This window comes from Asparagus officinalis, chromosome 7 (assembly GCF_001876935.1).
Source record: "Asparagus officinalis chromosome 7, Aspof.V1, whole genome shotgun sequence".
Taxonomy (NCBI): Eukaryota; Viridiplantae; Streptophyta; class Magnoliopsida; order Asparagales; family Asparagaceae; genus Asparagus; species Asparagus officinalis.
The window spans coordinates 81,161,159-81,182,275 of NC_033800.1; the positions used below are offsets into that span (position 1 = coordinate 81,161,159).

At 35.5% G+C, this 21,117-nt stretch overlaps 1 protein-coding gene across 2 annotated transcripts in view; it reads right to left on the minus strand.

Annotated features, from left to right (window-relative positions):
• The window catches only part of LOC109849070 (protein ROOT HAIR DEFECTIVE 3 homolog 2-like), a 74,917-nt gene extending 58,101 nt beyond the window's left edge, over positions 1-16,816 (minus strand). The window contains exons 1-11 of one of the 2 annotated variants that reach the window (XM_020418854.1): positions 16,721-16,809; positions 16,276-16,491; positions 4,125-4,191; positions 3,936-4,038; positions 1,486-1,556; positions 1,261-1,324; positions 1,123-1,188; positions 968-1,015; positions 825-887; positions 697-753; positions 36-194 (exon numbers count right to left, since the gene is read on the minus strand). In XM_020418854.1, coding sequence (XP_020274443.1) covers positions 36-194; positions 697-753; positions 825-887; positions 968-1,015; positions 1,123-1,188; positions 1,261-1,324; positions 1,486-1,556; positions 3,936-4,038; positions 4,125-4,191; positions 16,276-16,312 — 735 coding nt within the window. In that variant the 5' untranslated portion in view covers positions 16,313-16,491; positions 16,721-16,809. Of the gene's footprint in view, positions 1-35; positions 195-696; positions 754-824; positions 888-967; positions 1,016-1,122; positions 1,189-1,260; positions 1,325-1,485; positions 1,557-3,935; positions 4,039-4,124; positions 4,192-16,275; positions 16,492-16,720 lie in introns of both variants that reach the window. The other variant, XM_020418855.1, reaches the window with a different exon arrangement.

Genomic DNA, 21,117 nt, shown 5'->3' on the forward strand with positions numbered 1-21,117 from the left:
AATGTCGACTGTTAGCAACTAGTACATTTATATACCTGGTGAGCAGGAATATCAAGATCCTTATTTTCCCTTATAACCTTCCAAATCTGTTGTGCACTGAAAGAAAATCCTGAAGCAGGAATAACACCTCGTCTATCACCAGCAAGACCTCCAGGAGCTATTGAATTGAGAAAACGCTGCCTCAGTTGAGCAACCTGCATAAGAATGAAAATGTGAAAACCATAATAGCGACTAAGATTAGCTTAGGATGAGAAACAATGCACCAGCATACTGAGATGACAAACATACAAAGAATTAGTTCAGGGTTCCAATGGCCCCAAATTTGGCCCTCAACATGGTGTTTAAGTAGGCATCGGCTCCTGAATAATATGATCAAGGGATAAGAAGGTGTCATACGAGAGTAGGTCTAGGTTGGGTAGAGTAAATTTAGGAACACTTCAGAAAATGCTAAAGCAGCTGGTTGTTAATAAAGTTAATGTACTTGATTTGCCGAAATCGAAGTTTTAAATGGAGACTTTATTATCATCCTCTGCTGATGTTGTGGATATACAAAATCTACAAAATACTAAATAAGACAGCAAAAATGAACTTAAATTAGCAGGAAAATGCATAGCAGAATTTAGCTCTCCGAGAGAAATGTGGAAAGAGAGAAGAGAGAAATACTTAAATATGTTAGCTAATGCACTTTCCCCTTACCTGCTTCTTAAATAACTCTTCTTTCTCTTCATAGCTGGCCAAAGCAGTGACCTCAACCTGAAAGCCCAACACTAGTAACTCAGAATAGACACACGCCAAAGCATCTTCTGGTACATAAAACCACTTACATTAAAAAATTCACTCAATGCAGTGTCCTTGTAGGCCTGGGGCTTTGAAACAGTATCCCAAATCTGCAGAAAAGCAACAAGCGTCTGACACTTAAATAAAGGAAAAGAAAATGCATGTGGCAAATAAAATGTTACTAAATTACCTTCTGTACATCCTCCCTTAAAATAGGTTCTAAGCGTTCAAATGGAGTCTACAGAAATGATATTCAAAATGAAAAAGACATAAGAATCAAATGTTATAGAAGCAGAAATAAAGAAATATTTTTATTCAAAATCTTGAAGCATTAAAGAAGTGAACCTTTGTTTTGTCACGAACAACAAATAGCAATGTCGTTTTCTGAGAACTGAATAATCGCATCATGACCTGAAGAAAAAAAAAGTGAAGAAGATACCCAGGATTTTGATGAATTCCAAGAGAGTCAGAAAAACAAAACACCTGAAATACTGTTTTCAGAAGTGGCCTGTTAGCAGCCTGCTCCCGGCCAATGTCATGGCACCACCTGGACAAACGCAATTGTAATATATAATAACAGGAGGAATACGCATATCCCAGAAGAATCGTGACAAGTGCACTAATTTTTTAAGGCAAAGCACTGCTCTTCGTGGCAACTACTAGATACTAAGAGAGTAGAAATAGATAAAGAAGCAGTCATCCACTCACATGTTGATTAGAACAATGTCTGATATTGCCAGAGCAAAAAGAGAACTTTGCTTCTCAAATGCTGTGTCATCCTGACAAAAACAAAATAATTACTGCTCATAAAAGCTAGCTCAGGCCAGTGTTACAGAATGATTTTGAGATCAACATGAATGTAAATCACTTGAATTAATGTGAAAGTACCTCGTACTATTATCCAGTATAACTGATTTTACAGATTCCTAAGGCTTCCTTGAGATTATCGCTTAGTTCTCATGATAATTTCCCCAGAAACAACAATATATTCCTCCCAATCAAAGAATACTACATAACAAACCACTCGATTCTCCCTTGAGATTTATTAACATATATGAAATGAGATAATCCCCTAGAATCAACTCATAAATGGACAGAAAACCTCAAACACCAAGAACACAAAATTCCAAACATTCATTATTGGGTTTTCTTTTATGCTTTTCTTTTTCTTTTACCTTTTACCTGAGAGATCAGATCGGATCTACAGAGAATCTGATCTCAAGTGAGGCGGCAATGGCAATGGCAATATGGCAACAACTACGTCATGGCAGCAGCTCTTTCAGGCTAAGATCAAGGCAGCTTCTTTTGTGGCAAAGTCGGGGAGAATTCATCAACAAGATGTTGGAGCACCAACTGTGAGGTGGAGACAAAATTGGGGAAGCAGAACTGAGGCACAAATATCATCTTGAAGTCAGGGTAAATTTGAGGTCTGGCCATGTGATGATAAGTTCATCATGGCATTGAGACTACGAGGTTGTCAGAGTGGCGTTGGGAGGCATAACCCCAGATGGTGGCAAGATATTTAACCGCAGGCTGTGGTTTTGATGGTCGAGTCTATGCTGAGGTATTTAGGCACAAAGCAAGCTCCTTTTTAAGGATAATTATTTTAACTTGAACTAGGATTTGAAAATCATGAATTACTGTGATCTGATAGCAAGACACAAAAGTTATGAAGAATTAAGAGAAGACAAAATCCGTGCTAGGGTCTTATTTATGATTTATAACTTTGCACTTTAAATAAAAGATCTTACTCATATATTATGTAACAGGTCTATTAAGCTTATTGGACTTACTCAATGGCATTTATTTGACCAAATGTGCAGGGGGGGAAAACTGCACTAATATGAGTGTATGCATCGTGTACAATAGGTATCTTTATATTATGCAGACTTGATTCAAATTATAAAATGAAGAGAAGTTCTTCCCCATTTGATTATCCCTTATGCTAAGTCAACAATATGAGATCCGATTGAAGGTGTGAAATCTTATCCAGACCAGTTACTAATTCTTCCTCTTACTCTCTTTCCTAAATTCATTTCAGATCTTCCTCAAAATCAGTCTTCAACCACACCTGAACCGTATCTCCTTCTGTTTCCTTAAGAGCCTAAATGGCCTAAGCTCCTTTCCTAGCAACTAATCCTGCTCTCATCTATCTATTATTTTCCTGGCCCTCGTGAGGCATTTACAAAGAGAATCAATACCTCCAAACTACACTATTATATGCCAGAAAACCTCAAAAGCAATGGTTATGTATCAAATATCAGATACCAGATCCATTAGTCACAAGAGAAAATTTGCACCAGCTGCCTGAACTTGGGAAAGAAGAGGGAAAAGGGAAAAAAAAGAAAAAGGAAAGAGAATTCTAGAGACTACATCTGCAAGAAATATGACAGACAGTAAAGACCTCGAGGAAGGATGAACTAAATCAACAAGGGACAGCCGACTGTTTCGTTCATGGTAAATTGTACCCGCAATTGCAATGACAATTTGCAAAGTTAGCGAAATTGCAGGTGTTCATTTCACTGCTATTGCTGTCTTCTTACCAAAGCAGTTGTGAAAATGAGCCACTTTTTGCAAAATGAGACAATAGACTAGACCAGAAGTCAACTTTACAAAAAGCAACTTCATTTTTTCAATGACAATTACCAAAAGGCTGTCACTGCAGCAAAGCAAACAGGTAAAACTGCAAATATAACCTTTTGCAAATTGTCATTGCAATTGCAGTTACAACTTTTCATAAACCAAACAATTCCTAAATCAAAAACCAATGTGGAAGAAACATAATACTGTTGCGCAACTTGGAAACAATACAGGTCAATGGATTTTTGGTCTTGACGTAAACTAAGTGCATATTCATTTACCTCAAAGAAAAAATGTTAGCTTTGTATATAGTTCGTTAACTAGCATTTTAATTGCAATAATTTCAGTAAAAAGTATTCTATATTAGTTTTTTTCAATTAAAAGATTAGTCTATCAAAATATGATATTTCATTAATTATGGAATTTCCCTTCAGATTTATCTGCACAAGAAGTATATATGCGAATCTCATAAAATGCAATGAATCTCCAAATTAAACCAATGATCAAGAAACTGTAGCAGACAGATTGAAATGTTACAGTAGAAATATGTTTACAAAAATAAAACTACAAGCACGCACCTCCCCTCTTTCTCTCCCATCAGTACCCTCTAAATCCATGACAATTGTGCAAGGCTCGATTCCCCGAGCTTTTGCAATCCAGATGCCTTTAGTGGTTTGGTTCCTGAAATGCGACAGGGATCACTATATATGCATCGCAAGTCTCGGATACATACAAACACCGATAGAACAGAAGATTTAAAGAGATACCTTCCCTTTAAGGCATCCATCTCTCTAAAGTTGGTCCCGAAAAGATGGTTCAGCAAGGTGCTTTTTCCTGCTCAATACAAGGGAAATTGCAGATAGTGAATGCATACATCTCCCTAGTAGTTCATCTTATGTTTCCAAATAATTATAATTTCATCAAGCATCAGTCTAGACAGAAAACCAAAGTTAAAAAGGCTAGCCATTATTAGCATAGAATAATTAAACCTTGTCAGTCCTGAGAGCATGCACTAATCATCATTATCCAACCTTTTTTTTCAAAACAGGGTTGGCTTAAGCACAAGGAAAATGACAAGATTAAGAAGTGTTTGGGGAGCTTATTTCTGGTCAAAGTAGCTCATAAGCTAGGTTTTCAAGATATACATACTTGGTGACATCTCAAATAATCTAGCTTTTAAGACCCGCTTAAAAAAGTTGGGTTTTCCTGACTTCTAAAAAACTAGCTGATAAGCACATTTAAATAAGCAAGTTTCGACCAAGCAAATTACCGTTCTATCCATACAACTTTTATAAAAAATTTATCATAAAAGCCAAAAGCCACCAAAAGCCAATTTAGCTTATAAGCTTTAAAAAAATAAGCCGTCCCTGTCACCCTCTAAAGCCTGATGGCAATCCTGTTAAAGAGGAAATAAGTTGGGTAATGCCTAGGTGAAAGGGTCTCTATTTTCAACAAAGGGAACCAAGTTTGTGGATATCATCTGGTGTTAAATTGTTAATATAACTTCCTTTAGCTTATTAAATCTTCCTAACATTTGTCTTTCTTTACGTCATGCACGTCAAGTAGAGAGAGAAGGTTATAACTAACATTGTTGAGAATGATTGATCTGCCACAATAGCATATCATTTTTATAAATATCAGAAACATGCTAAATGAGATAATATTTAAGATGTCAAAAAAGAAGAAGATCAGCATCATGGTATTCCACTTCCAACAAAGCAATCTTAAACATATTTTACTTAGTTAGAGAACAGTATCCTTCCAGAAATATAGAACTCTCATACTAGACAAAAACAATAGTATCCATTAAACAAAAAATGAAGATATACAATCCATATTGATATATCATTACAAACAAATCATTGAGTGTACAAAAGTTCCAGTAGAATTCTAAGTTACAAGATCCAGAATGAAATCAAACTCGCTCCCTGTGAACACTAATTCAATCACAACGAGGTCATGAGACACTAAACAGCAGATGCCTCAAATCGACACTATTCCACCATTATGAAAAGAGTAAATATGACAAAACACCCTGAACTTTGGGTGGTTTACCAAACCACCGGACTCTGGAAAATTTTCACAAACAAGTAAAGTGGTAGGAAATATTACCAAAATACCTTCTTTTCTTTTCAAAAATTAACCCCCTCTCTCAATTTCAGCAAAGGGTGTCTAGTAACCTGAATTTGGGGGTGAGCCATGTCGAATCCCCAACAAGCCACACAATATCACTAACTCTATAACCACTCAAATAAAGTATCCTTTTCCAACAAACCCCTCTATTTGTCAGCAAAAAGTGTTCAGTAGATCTGAATTTTTGAGTGAATCGCATAATATCCTACCTTGGGAAATTCCACTATGCTATGGGGAGTTCCAGAACGCCTTCCTCATTGCCCCTAGAAGAGTTTCAGAACCGAAGTTAAGAGGTAAACCAAAAATGATTAAAAAATACCCTTTAAAAAAAACCCTCTCTCAGTCTCAGTAAAGAGTGCTCACTAAATTTAATTTTTGTTGGCTATGTTATGGGAGAAAAGGCAATTTTGCCTCCTATGAATAGTCCCACATGGACTAGTGTTATGAATAGTAAGAGGTTTAAATTGCTTCTCCCCTCATTGGGCTTTGAGGATCCCTAAGAAGGAGGTGTTTTGGGCTTTGTATTGTTTGGGCTTTGCATAACACACGCGCGTGCGCCTTGCCTCGCCACGCCTCACGGCGCGCCACACTGCACCGCACGCGCACGCGTTTTTTGTTTTTCAAATTTTATTTTTACATGTTTTAATCGTTTCCTTTTGACCCGGAAATTCGTAACGGCTAGTTCGTGCGCACGTGCGTAACGGTTGCACGAATTTTGCGTAATGGATGCGTGAATTCAGCAGGGGTTACGTTACCGAAATCCTATATATATCGCTTTACTCAGCTCGAGGAAAACACAGAATTACAAAGCTCTTCCCTCTCTATTTTACAAAAAAAATTGTTCTCTAGTATTGTTTTATTTCGAGCAACCTCCTTCATCTGAGCAGAAGGTCTGTACTCTCGCCTATGTTCAAAGGTCGACTGATTCCGGGGGTTTTATCGCTAGAGAAGAGGGGATCATCTGCGTCAAGGCGATAGGCGGGTCCTTAATCTTTTAGGACTGTGTTTACACGACACGACTGCTCCCGATCAGGCCAGACTTTCTTATTTCTTTTAATTTTTGAATTTTGCATGCTATAACTATAACTTTATTTTAATTTTTATCTAACAATCTAAAAGATTAAGGATTATAGCTATTATTTTAAAATTCAGAAAAAAATAATATTAGAAGTTACTGTACATTATAAGTTATTGTTCACTCGAAAAAAATTATAGTTACTATTTATTAAAAAATTTAATTTTACTGCTCATAAATTAATAAAAAACAATTATTCTTGCTATCTCCTATTTTAGAATCATATTTATATATACTTTGTTCATTTCTTTTATAGGTCATAAATAATTTTGCATCAAACTCATCCTTTAAAGTCATAATCTCCAAAATAACTAATCGAGTGGTATTGACAAAACCCTTTCACTTTCTCAGATTTCAAATACCTAGACTAGTTAGCTTGAATCAAACTTATGGCTAACCCTAACCATTCCAAGAGAGTCAAACCTGAGAAGTTCACCAGTGTTAACTATAAACGGTGGGCTAATCAGATGAGATACTGGCTCACCACCCTAGGCCTATTATCTGCTATAAACACTCTTGATTCTTCTTCTAGTGCTTCTCAACCCTTAAGACTCCCGATCCTGAACAACCTACTCCTTCCACTTCTGCTTCTGATGCTAGTTCCTTCTCTAGTCATATGAAACCAAAAGAAATAAACTATCATTGTTACCATAGAATTCTTAGTGCACTTGCGGACAATATTTATGACATATATCATGAGTTCAGAAGTGCTAAAGATCTATGAAATGCTCTTGAGACAGAATATGGCTATGATGCCAGAATTCTGCGTTTCACCTCATCTTCCTTCAATAAGTCCATGATGGTTGATGACAAACCCATAAATGAACAAATTCATGAATTCTAAGATTTCCTTCGTCACCTCCAAAGGGAAACTTCTTTACTGATGACTTTAAAGTTTCATGTTTGATTGATAAACTCTCTCCCTCCTGATTTAGATTTGCTGGAGATCGCCGACACAAGCAAGGAGATCTAACCTTAACTGAAGCCCTCAAGGCTATTCCTATTGAAGACCAGCATAGGTAAAATTCCAAAGCCAAGACTAAAATAAAAATTAAAGTGAACTTGGTAGAGGATAAGCCTAAATCTAAGAATTTCAAACCTAAAAAGAAGAAATTCAAGAAAAACCAACAATTCTTCAACAAATCCAAATCCAATCTCTATCCTTCCAGTCATAAGTCTGATAAAAAAGTTCTGCTGTCTGTGGTAGAACCAACCATCTGGCTCTAAACTGTTTCTATCAGAAGAAGGAACCGACCAAACCTGCTCCAAAAGGAAATGGATCTAACAAAATTAATATGATTGAAGAAAATCCAAATTCCTACAGGTTAGCTTCTTCATCCTATATTGTAAATTCTCTTACTTCTTCCACTGATTGGTATTTGGATTCCGGAGCTAATATTCACGTTGGCAATGATCGCTCTTGGTTTTTAACTTACCGTGAATCACATGGAAGAAGCATAAGCTTAGCAGATGACTCCACTAAACAAATAATGGGAAGTGGATGCATAAAGCTCACCATGACCTCTAGGAAAGCTCTAAATCTGCAAGGCGTTCATCATGTTCCTTCTCTCCGCCGTAACCTGATTAGTGAATCTCTTCTTCTTAGAACTGGATATAGGATTATAAAAGAATCTAATAAATTTTTTATTACAAAGAACAATGTATTTATAGGAAAAGGTTTTACTTGTAATGGTCTTTTCAAGCTCAATGTAATCAATTCCAGCTCTAATAAAATTCCTGAGTCTTTTGTTGCACAAATTGTTGAGTCTTGTGATGTTTGACATGGACGACTTGGACATGTCAATTTCCAAACCTTGCAAAGAATGAATAAATTGAACTTTATTCCTAAATCTTCTTATGATCCCTCATGTAAATGTGAGATTTGTATTCAAGGGAAACACACTAAAAAACCCTTCAAGTCTATAACTAGAAACTCCAAACCTCTCGAATTTAATTCATAGTGATGTGTGTGACTCGAATCGAGTTCTCACCCGAGGGGATAGGAGATATTTTGTACTTTTATAGACGATCACTCCAGATATTATTACACCTATCTTCTCAAAACTAAAGATGAAGTTTTAGATAGATTTAAGGTGTATAAAGCTGAATCTGAAAACTAACTTGACAGAAAGATCAATATTTTAAGATCTGGTCGTGGGGGGCGTATACCTCAAATGATATGACTGAATATGTTGGATATTTTTTAGAAAAAGTCAAATTTCCTTCAACTAATCCTCTAAAATCTCTCAACTAACCCCACATTTTTATCTCTCAACTAACTCCATCTTTTTCTCTCTCACATTTGACTGTTTCTCATCACTATAATATAAAACCCACAAACTTCATCCCTTAATAACTTCACTCCTAAAAACTCTCTGCTCACGTACAGAAGAAAGAGAGGGAAAGATGCTTTTGGGAATGGAAAGAAGAAATGAAGAAAAGAAAAATAATAAAGAGAGATAATTATCACGGGAAATTCCTTAGCTATTATTTTGTTTATTATTATTATTTTAGGCATCCTTCTTCGTCTGAGCAGAAGCTCTGTGCTCTCGTCCAAGTACGGAGGCCGACCGTTTCCGGGGGCTTTTACCGCTAGGGGGGAGGGAACCATTTACGTCAGGACGATAGGCAGGTTCTCAATCTTCTAGGACAGTGATTACACGACTGCTCTCGTCAGGCCTAATTTTTCTTATCTCTAAATTATTTAATTCGGATTTTATTTTATGCTATAATCTTGATTTACAGATAATTTCCAACAATCTAGAAGATTGAGTTATTTTATAGCTGTAAATTTAAAATCTGAAATTAATTTGCTTTTAATTATTATATTTTGCTACTAATTCGAGAAAAAAAATTAAAAATAAAATAGTTACTGTTCACCAAAACTCTGTGTTTATTGTTCATATAAAAAACTACAGCTTCTTGATTATTTTCTTGTTTATTTGTTAATTAACATTTCATATCAGTTGCTGTAAAAAAAAAGAAGTTACTGTTCATCAGATAATTTTACTGATTTGGAAAAAGAATTATTTTATTACTGTTCATTTAATTCTATTACTACTGTTCATTGGATTGATTAGTCAATTAATTAGCTGTTGTTGATTAAAACACGGGAAAAGAGTTTTATTAAAAACATTACTGTTCATTTTATTGAAAAACTATTCATTTTTAAAAAATAGTTACTGTTCATTATTAAAAATAAATAAATTTTGCAGTTAATGTTTCTGTTAATTTAATTAATTGCCAATTACTTTTAACAGTTAATTACTTTTAACTTATAGTTAATAGTTAATAAGAAGATGCATGTTGCATCGTGTATTGCTTAATGTTAAATGATGTTGATCAATATCTGACCGAACAAATTAAGAGGTGCATTTTTTTTAAATTCTATTTTATATGGTGAAATATAACTTAAATCTTCAAATGTAAAGATTCTCTCTTTTATTGCATTATGATGGATATTCATATGTCATATTATATCACTTGCATTTGTTACATAATTAATTACAAGTTTTATGCTAGAATGCACTTATAAAAGCACGTGTAAAAATTTGATATGTTTAAGAGGTGGTATTAGAAAATGACCACGTAAATTTGCAAAGCCTCTCTTGTAGGCAACCAATGTACCTTTGGAAGGTCTTTTTGTAGGCAACCAATTTAAATTTGGAAGGTCTCTTTTGTAGGCAACCAATTTAAATTTGGAAGGTTTCCTTTGTATGCAACTAATTTGCAACCTCTTATAATAGGAGAATTTTAAAAAACTATGCATATGAAGTATGAAATATACTTTAAGACATGAAACCCTATTATAAGATTCTCTTGAATACTTTGCATGTAACTATTAGTAATTTCATTCATGTATGTGCATATGCATGCATGTGAAGATATAACTACAATAATTTAGTTTCACATCCTATCATTTTAATAGTGACTACAAAGAATCAATTTTATAGCTCTTCTTTTGACTACATGTATAATACTTTCTCTTGAGATTTCAGGAAATGATTAGATGAATCAATGTCGTGGAAAATCAAATCAAGAGGTATATCTTATAACTTCTTTCTATATGATAAATAAAAGTTATATTGAAATTAGTCCATCAAATAATTAAAAATTGCTATTATGTTCCCTTATCCTTATCCTTATAAGTTGTTTCAAATTAATCCCTCCTCTTGCTACTTGTACTCTTGTCTGAAGAGACTAATTTTAAAATAACTTAATAAGAAGGGGACCTAATGTCAATTTCAAACAATATAAAGGACTAATTATAAAATAACTTAAGAACTTGATATATATATATATACAACGCCTACTATGCAAAGTTGTGATTCTAGACTTTATAAAGTCTTAGAAGAATTTTAATGATCCATTGACTAAAGGTCTATCCAGAAGTATAGTTCTGGATTCATCGAGGGAGTTAGGGTTAAGCCCATAGATGAGGTCACTGACAGCGGTAACCCAACCTTTATTTAAAGACGTAATCCCAATGTTGGTTCAATGTGGTAGAAACAAGTTGGATAAGTGACAATCGTGTGGAGCATCGACCTAGATATATTTATATATCGTTATGTAGCATCTGCTACTACCCCTTCTCTATGGTAACAATGCTCTTATGATACAGCTGGTTAGGCTGGGTTTTACTCTTATTCTTAATAAGTTTAATGTGTGTATTATGGGGGTATTAAATAACCAGCTATAGTATCCTTTGAGGACTTACCTACGTGAGAAGAACCGTGATGACCACGGTTAGAGGAGCTGGGTTAACCCCTAGAAACTCTCATAAGTCGGTTATTGTGAGCATAGCCTTTAACGCTCAACCCGTTTTGCTCATTAGATGAAGACGTATTGTGTGTGTTTTTATCAATACTTGATTCAATGGGCCTAATTTAAGGTCTAGTCCATTATGTCCCTCAGGTGGCGATGAACTCACTAAGGAAAGGTTCAAAACCGAAAGCTACCTCTCCCGAATTCACGATACGAAAGGTTGCCCAACCTATATTTATTTTGTGATTTATTGATTTATTTATTGATTTTTTGTTTTCAGTCAAATATTGCCTTTTGGGGGAGGTTGTTTGATATTTTTTAGAAAAAGTCAAATTGCCTTCAACTATTCCTCTAAAATCTCTCAACTAACCCCACATTTTTATCTCTCAACTAACCCCATCTTTTTTCTCACTCACGTTTGACTATTTCTCATCACCATAATATAAAACCCACACACTTCATCCCTTAATAACTTCACTCCTAAAAACTCTCTGCTCACGTCCAGAAGAAAGAGAGGGAAAGGTGCTTTTGGGAATGGAGAGAAGAAATGAAGAAAAGAAAAATAATAAAGAGAGATAATTATCACGGGAAATTCCTTAGCTATTATTTTGTTCATTATTATTATTTTGGGCATCCTTCTTCGTCTGAGCAGAAGCTATGTGCTCTCGCCCGAGTACGGAGACCGGCCGTTTCTGGAGGTTTTTATTGCTATGGGGAGAGAACCATTTACGTTAGGACGATAGGCGGGTTCTCAATCTTCTAGGGCAGTGATTACACGACTGCTCCCGCCAAGCTTGATTTTTCTTATCTCTTACTTATTTAATTCGGATTTTATTTTATGCTATAATCTTGATTTATAGATAATTTCCAGCAGAATATTGCCAAGAACACGGTATTATTCATGAGGAAACTATTTCCTATACACCACAGTCTATCAAGATAGCTGAACAAAAAAACAGAACCCTCATGAACATGATAAACTGTATGTTACTCAGTTCAGGAGTACCTAAAAATCTCTAGGGTGAAGCTCTTCTTTCTGCCTGCTTCATTCTTAATAGGATTCCACACAAATCTTCCAATATAACTCCTTACGAATATTGAAAGGGGAGAACTCCTAGGTTGAACTTCTTTCGGGTTTGGGGTTGCTTAGCTAAGGTAGTTATTCCTGAACCTAAAAAAAGGAAAATTGGTTCTAAGACTGTTGATGCAGTTTTTATTGGATATGCACTAGATAGCAATGTTAACAAATTTCTAGTCATTAACTCTGAAATCAGTGACATCAAACAACACTATCATTGAAACAAGAGATGCAGTCTACTTTGAAAATATCTTTCCTTTTAAATCCAAAATCTCAGAAAATCCAATATCATCTCTTCCTTCTGATCAATCATCTTCTAGTTCTTCTCAGCCTCTTGATATTGAACCTCGAAGAAGTAAAAAATGTAGAATTCAAAAGAATTTTGTAGAAGATTTCTTTATTTTTCTTGTTGAAGGTGAGCCAAGCTCCTTTAAGGAAGCAATGGATTCACCTGAATCTCCTTTCTGAAAGAAAAGCATTGATAATAAAATAAAATCTATCATGAAAGATCATACTTGGATACTCACCGACTTACCTCCAAGTTGTAAACTTGTTGGTTGTAAGTGGATATTCAAGAAGAAACTTAGAGCTGATGGTTTCATTGATAAATATAAAGCTAGATTAGTAACTAAAGGCTATACTCAGCTAAAAGATATCGATTACTCTGATACATATTCTCTTGTAGCCTGAATCTCAACTATCCGAGTATTATTAGTTTTTGTTGTTATTCATAAACTGACCATACATCAGATGGATATCAAAACTATTTTTCTGAATGGTGATTTAGATAAAGAAATCTATATGTACCAACCTGAAGATTTTATTGCCAAAGGTCAGGAAAATAAAATCTACAAACTTGTTAAATCTCTAAATGGTCTAAAACAAGCTCCTAAACAATGACACCAGAAATTTGACAGAGTCATTGCACAATATGGCTTCACTGTGAATGAACACGATAAGTGTGTTTATTCTAAAGTGATAAATAATGACTATATCATCATTTGTCTCTATGTTGATATATTTTTCTTTAGAACAACCCTTGAAGAAATCTTAAAAGTTAAGGATTATCTCTCCAAGAACTTTGACATGAAAGACTTAGATAGTTAGATCTTGTTGACATGATACTTGAAATGAAAATCACTAAAGACACTAGAGGGATATTTTTGCTGTTATTCATAAACTGACCATACATCAGATGGATATCAAAACTGTTTTTCTGAATGGTGATTTAGATAAAGAAATCTATATGTACCAACCTGAAGATTTTATTGCCAAAGGTCAGGAAAATAAAATCTACAAACTTGTTAAATCTCTAAATGGTCTAAAACAAGCTCCTAAACAATGACACCAGAAATTTGACAGAGTCATTGCACAATATGGCTTTACTGTGAATGAACACGATAAGTGTGTTTATTCTAAAGTGATAAATAATGACTATATCATCATTTGTCTCTATGTTGATATATTTTTCTTTAGAACAACCCTTGAAGAAATCTTAAAAGTTAAGGATTATCTCTCCAAGAACTTTGACATGAAAGACTTAGATAGTTAGAACTTGTCGACATGATACTTGAAATGAAAATCACTAAAGACACTAGAGGGATATTTTTGAGTCTTTCTCATAGTATTGAAAAAATGTTGATCAAATTCAATTTCCATGACTCTAAACATGTCTCTACACCTTATGACTCTTCTATATCTTTGGTGAAGAATGAAGGTGAATCTGTCTCCCAGCTGAAGTATTCTCAGCTGATTGGATCTTTCCTATACATATCCAACCGAATTAGACCCGATATAGCTTATGTTGTAGGAAGACTGAACTGGTATACCAACAACCCTAGCAAAGATCACTGGATTTCCTTAGAGAGAATATTCAAATACTTAAAATGCACAGTTAACTATTGTTTGACTTACACTGGATACCCTGATGCTATAGAAAGGTAGAGTGACGCTAACTGGGTCACAGATTCTAACAGTACAAAGTCTACATCTGAATATGTATTTCTTTTTTGTGGTGCAGCTGTATCTTGGAAATTCTGTAAGCAAACAGTAATTGTCAGGAGCAGTATGGAGTCTGAATTGATTACTCTTGATACTACTTACACAGAAACAGAATGGTTAAAAGATCTCTCTGAACTTCCTTTGGTCCCTAAACCCTCTCCTCTAATTTCCATTTATTTTGATTCTAGATCCACCATAGAGCTTCTAAAGCAAGTACATGTAAATAAAAAATTTAACAGGCATATTCAAATAAGATATAACTCTGTATAACACCTGCTAGGCAAAGTTGTTATTCTATACTTTGTAAAGTCTGAGAAGAATCTTGCTAACCCTTTGACTAAGGGTTTATCCAGGAGTATAGTTCTGGATTCATCGAGGGGGATGGGGCTAAGCCATAAGTGAGGTTACTGACAGCGGGAACCTAACCTTTATTTAGAGACGCGGTCCTAATATAAGTTTAATGTGATAGAAACAAGCTGGACTGGTGACACTCGTGTAGAGCATCGACCTAGATATATTCATATATCATTATGGTAGCATCAGCTACTACCCCTTCTCTATGGTGACGATATTCTTATGATACAGCTGGTTAGGCTGAGTTTTACTCTTAATAAGTCCAACGCGTGTATTACAAAGAATATAATATCTAGCTGTAATACCCTTGAAAGACTTACCTACGTGAGAGGAACCGTGATGATCGCGGGTGGGAGGGCTGGGCTAATCCCTAGAAACTCTCATGAGTCAGTTATTGTGAACATGGCCTTTAACGTTCAACCCGCTTTGCTCAATAGATAAATACGTATTGTGTGTGTTTTCGTCAATACCTGGTACAAGGGGCCTAATTTAAGGTCTAGTCCATTATGTCTCTCAAGTTGCGATGAACTCACTAAGGAAAGGTTCAAATCCGAAAGCTACTTCTCCCGAATTCACGATTCGAAAGGTTGCTCAACATATATATATTGTGATTTATTAATTTATTTATTAATTTTTAAGTTTTCAGTCAAACATTACCTTTTGGGGGGGGACGGTTGACTATGTTGTGGGAGAAAAGGCAATTTTGCCTCTTATAAATAGTCACACATGGACTAGTGTTATGAATATTAAAGAGTTTAAATTGCTTCTCCCCTCATTGGGCTTTGAGGATCCCTAAGAAAGGGGTGTTTTGGGCTTTGTATTATTTGGATTTTGCATAACACACGCGCGCGCCTCGCCACGCCACAACGCCCGCCACGTCACGCCGCAAGCGCATGCGTTTCTTGTTTTCCAAACTTTATTTTTACACGTTTTACTCGTTTCTTTTTAACCCAGAAATTCGTAAAGGCTACTTCGTGCACACGTGCATAATGGTTGCACGAATTTTGCGTAATGGATGCATGAGTTCAACGGGGGTTACGTTACCGAAACCCTATATATATATCTCCTTACTCAGCTCGAGGAAAACACAGAATTACAAAGCTCTTCTCTCTCTGTTTTCCAAAAGAAATTATTCTCTCGTATTGTTTTATTTCGAGCAACCTCTATCTGAGCAGAAGCTCTGTGCTCTCGTCTAAGTTCAGAGGTCGTCCGATTCCGAGGGGTTTTACCACTAGAGGAAAGGGGATCATCTGCGTCAGGACGATAAACAGGTCCTTAATCTTTTAGGGTAGTGTTTACACGACTGCTCCCGATCAGCTCCCGATCAGGCCAAACTTTCTTATTTCTTTTATTTCGGATTTTGCATGCTATAACTATAACTTTATTTTGATTTTTATATAACAAATATTGAGGTCAACCACTATACCAATTTAGGAGGTTTTCTCTAATTTCCAAAGCTCAAAGGGGTTTTGTGCAACTCATCCTACAGTTCAAGGGGTTTTGTCAAATTTACCTTTATGAAAGGAAACCTTCAAGAAAAAAAGTATCATCCACTCTTCGAACGTTGAAGACGCCACCGCAGTCAATCAACCGCGTCAATAACACTCGTCCTCTCCATTAAATCACCTTCCGCAACTTCTACGTTTTTAGAGGTATAGAAGACACTTGACAGGGATAATTTCAGAGAGTCCAGGCGTTTTCCCTAACTTTCATGGTTCCGAAGTGTTTCCTGCAACTTACTACAAAGTTCAAGGGGTTTTGTGGGAAAAAAAATAGTACCTTCAAGAAACGAGAAAGAATTGAAGAAAGGAAGAAGCATCACATAACACACGAACACCCCTTTCTAGGGTTCTAGAGTTCTCCTCTAATTCTCAAATTTTCTGAAGGTTTTGTCAAAATGTACACTTACAGGGGGGGAAAGTAACTTTCGAGAAACAAGAACGGCTAAATATTCTCACCACTGCTCTGAGGCCCCATGATCGAGACGACGGCGTAGTTGATCCCGTAGTCGGCGAGCCTCGCCACCTTTAGGAAGCTCTCGAGCCCTTAAACGTTGAAGACGCCATTGCAATCGATCAACTGAGTGGAGTCGTACTCGTCTTTAGCCATTAAAGTTCCTCTTTTTCCTCAAATTTCTTGGGTTTTTGGAGTTTTGATTGAAATCAATTGGAATTTGGGTCGGAGAAGGAATTTTTTTTTTTTTTTTTTTTATTGAAGAAAAATTAGAAGGTGTTGGCTAGTCGTCAGCCGTTGGATTTGGTGGGCCCAAAATTCTTAAGGCTTAGATTCTTGATTGTGTGGGGGAGGGAAGGGATAACTTCAAAAGAGAGATCGAATTGATGCGCAAGCATTCCAGAATTGAATATTGCGCTAATTCCACATAACCCCCTGAACTTTAGTGAGTTTCTCACTAATCCTTCTGAATTTTATTTTACCTCACACAATCTTCTCGACTTCCGGGTTTACATTTTCCTGTTGGAACCACCTGTCTTAAATTTGTAAACAACTAGGGGAAAATCTCTAATGTTTTGTCATTTATTATTTATTATTGGCGACATACTCTATTCCGTATGAAGTTTGAATGTTTTTCTTCCAGGGCCTGTTTGTTTCGCAAAAAATTGCAGAAAGTGGGGGAAAGAAAATGAATTTTGATGTTTTTCTCTACTTTTTTATGTTTGGTTCGTCAAAATTCGGAAAACAAGTGAGGGAGAAAATGAGTTGTCACCATATTATTGGATGAGATGGGTAATTTTTTATGTTTTCCTCCACTTTCTTTATTTTTTGTTCTTTTTTTTGTTTGGTTCATTCTTGAAACTAAGAAAATAAATGAGAGAAAATGAGTTGTTATTATATTATTGGATGATGTGACCCATACTTAGGAAAATCAATTTCCTTATTTTTTTTTGGAGGAAATGGATGAAAGGAAATTTTAATGAGATGTGATGAGTTGTCACCATATTATTGGATGATGTGAGTAATTTTTAAAGATAGTAGAAAATAAAGGAAAGTTGGGTGAGGTGAGTTAGATGAGTTGATTGATGTGGCTTATTTTCTTGTGTTTAGTTTATTTTTAAAAGTAAGAAATAAGATGTGATGGGAAGAGTTGTCATAATATTATTGGGGGAAAGTGGAGAAAGTGAAGGAAATTGAGTTAAAGAAAGTGGGAGAAAGTGAAAAAGTGAAGGAAAGTGAGTTTTGGATTCTTGGGGAAACGAAGCAAACAGGCCACTAAAGGAAACTTTATTTAGTTGCAGATTACATGTATGGGGAGTCCGATAAGAAAATTCTCTTCCCTAAATTTAAATCATCAATATTTTAATTTTGTGAGTGAAATCAATATTTTGATAGTAGTCCTTCTGAATCTTAATATTTTGATATTAGGGTGTGTTCAGTAACCAAAAACTAAATGAAAAGTAAACCAAAAATTAGAAAGTGACTTTACTTTCTTTTTTTTCTCCGTTTAACACTTGGAAAGTGGGTAGAAAGTAAATAGAAAGTAAAGCATGTAACGTTAGCTTTTTAGCTTCTTTTACTTTCTTAAAAAATGGAGGGGGGAATTAGTTTTTAGTTATTTTTTATACCCTGTTTAATTTTCGAAACGTTTTCACCTTCAGTTTTTGATATGTCATGGCTTTGTATTTCTTCAATGAAACAAATCTGGACGAGAAAACCTTGCAAAATATTATTCACTAATAATTTAGAGCGGAAACTTGCTTATTAGTAGCATGGTGGATTCATATAGGACAATAATCATTTTAATTACTATTTGAATGAAACTTTTCAAGTGTCATATTCAATGATATGTTGTTCTCTAAAGTAGTTAGTGATGCATAAATTAGCATCACTTAGCTATGTCATAAACGAGACCTAAAAGAATGGCTTAATCATATTAAAAATGTTCTTGCCTATATAGTCACATGAACTGTATAAAATAAATATACATTTCAATGTGCAGATATATGAAAATAAGTGATTAACAAGTATAAAATTTTGGCCTTAGAAATGCAACTAGGTGTCCATTAAGTCTTCAAAATTAAAATATATCATGAAATTGAGTCTTTTACTTCTAGAAAAGTCTACTTCTTACTGTTTACTTTCCAATGAAACCAAACAATACATATAGGCTATGTTTGGCTTGAAAGAAAATAGAGGAAAGAAAAAGAAAGTACAGTAGAAAACAATTTTCGCGTGTTTGGTTTGGAATAAAATAAAAAAGAAAATGAATGTTAAAATCACTGTAGAAAGACATGCATAAACCCCATTCTTTTCCCCTTTCCCGACTTGATCAGAGTGAAAATGAGGGAGAGGGAGAGAAAATTTCCTTCAGCCTCCTTCAAAATTCCCGACTCCATCCCGATCTAGGCTGTTGGCCTTCTTGTTTTGATGATGTTTAACAAACAATTTACTACTAATGTTGTTTGTCTAGTATTTGTGTTTTCTTATTTATGATAGACAAACAACGTTGTTGGAGGATGGATGGAATAGAGCTTCAACGATGAAATCCAATGGAGGTTGGCGGAATGTCGGTGAAGCCTTGCTATTCAAAGTTCAAGATCCAAGTTCAAGCTTCATCCGCGAGATTACCAAGTCAAGCTTATTGAAGATCAAGATCATTGCTTGGGTAATTTAGTTTAGGAATTTATATTATGTGTGTTAGTACTTTAAGCTCAATCATATACACACATACACGTTTTGGTTTTTGTATATATATAGTTATATATGTTAGCCCTTATGTTTTGATGATGTTCTTACAACCACCATTATCGGTACTAATGGCTTATTGAGTGTAAATTTAGTAAAATCATTTGTCAAGCTCGTTAGTGCCATTAACGGAGGATGGATGGAATATACGCTAAAACGAAGACATCTAAAGGAGGAGGAGGCCAAAAAGATGAAGCAACGTTATTTCAAGAACAATAAAGTCATATAAAAGCTTCATCTGATTCAAGCTATATCAAAGCTCAAGTATTGCTTTCAATATGAGGATATTAGCTTTCTTTTGTTTTTCTCTCTAGTGCTAGAATGTAGGCAAAGAGTTACTGAGTTTACTTGAAGCTATTGGGAATCACACACACGTTTTTAGACTTGTGTCTTCTAAGCGTTTTTCACAAAACACTATTTTTCACAAGTATGAGTACCTATCTGCAAAAATTTTTTTCCAAACAGTTTGTTTTTAGTATTAAAAACATTTTACAAAGTTTCAGAATTTTCAGAGGTCAAATGAATATTTTGCAAATATTTCAAGTTGGTCAAAAATCTGTTTTCTGTAAAATATCAGAAATCGGTCGACCGATCCTATGGCCATCCCTTAGTATCTTTCCAGATTGTCGTCGGTCGACCGATACGGTCGACCGAATTTTCAATCTTCTAATCGGTCGACCGTGCCGGTCGACCGACGAGGCTCTGCTTGTTTTTCCAAATTTCTTTAGCTGCCCGCGGTCGACCGAATTTTTCGGTCGGTCGACCGACGGTATTTTCGGTCGACCGATTATTTCTTCGGTCAACCGATTTGGTCAGCCGCGATTTTTTAAAACGGTCGTTTTTCGCCTCGACTCCTGTGCTTTCACTTATTAGTGATTGGCACAGTCTGAGGTCACAACCTGCAAAGTAGATTATCTTCCTAAATAGGAAGATTGGGTTTTTGTTTTTATTGATTTAAACTCTTTTATAAAAACCCCCAAGCCTGCTTCTTCTTCCCTAAGCCCTAACGTTTTGAAAGAGAACCAGAGAGCTCTGTTTCTTCCTGAGAAAATTTTCAAATCAAACTTGTTCTTCTGAGTTCTTGTGTGTGTTTCACTTCCCAGCTTCAGTACTCTTCTCTTTGCTATAGGGGCTTGTGTAAAGAGAGTGTCTTGCATTTATCTTCTGCTGCTGTGAGTGAGATCTTGTGTAGATCGACTGTGAGGGAGTGTGATCTGTGAGATCAACTGTGTAGTGAGAGAGAGATCTTGTGGGATCATTGTGTAGACGAAGTTCCGGCTTCCAAACCGGATGTGTTAGTGGATTTCTCCTCGAGAGTGGGGAGCGGGGACGTAGGTCAGCGGGCCGAACCTCGTTAACACATCGCGCGTCAAGGATAACGATTCCTAACTTTATCTCTTTCTTTATTATTGCACTTCTGTTACTGTGGTTTGTTTGCACTGAATTTTAATTGCATATTAGAGCCTCTTGACCCTAATCACCCCCCCTCTAGGGTCCTTCAATTGGTATCAGAGCTTGGTCTCTATATCAGTTTTTGGTTTAACAACCTTAGAGAAAAGATCTAATGGAGGCATCTTTGGATATACATATGCTAGAAGGACAATCCACAACTAGGCCACCTCTCTTCACCGGCACAAATTTTGCTTATTGGAAA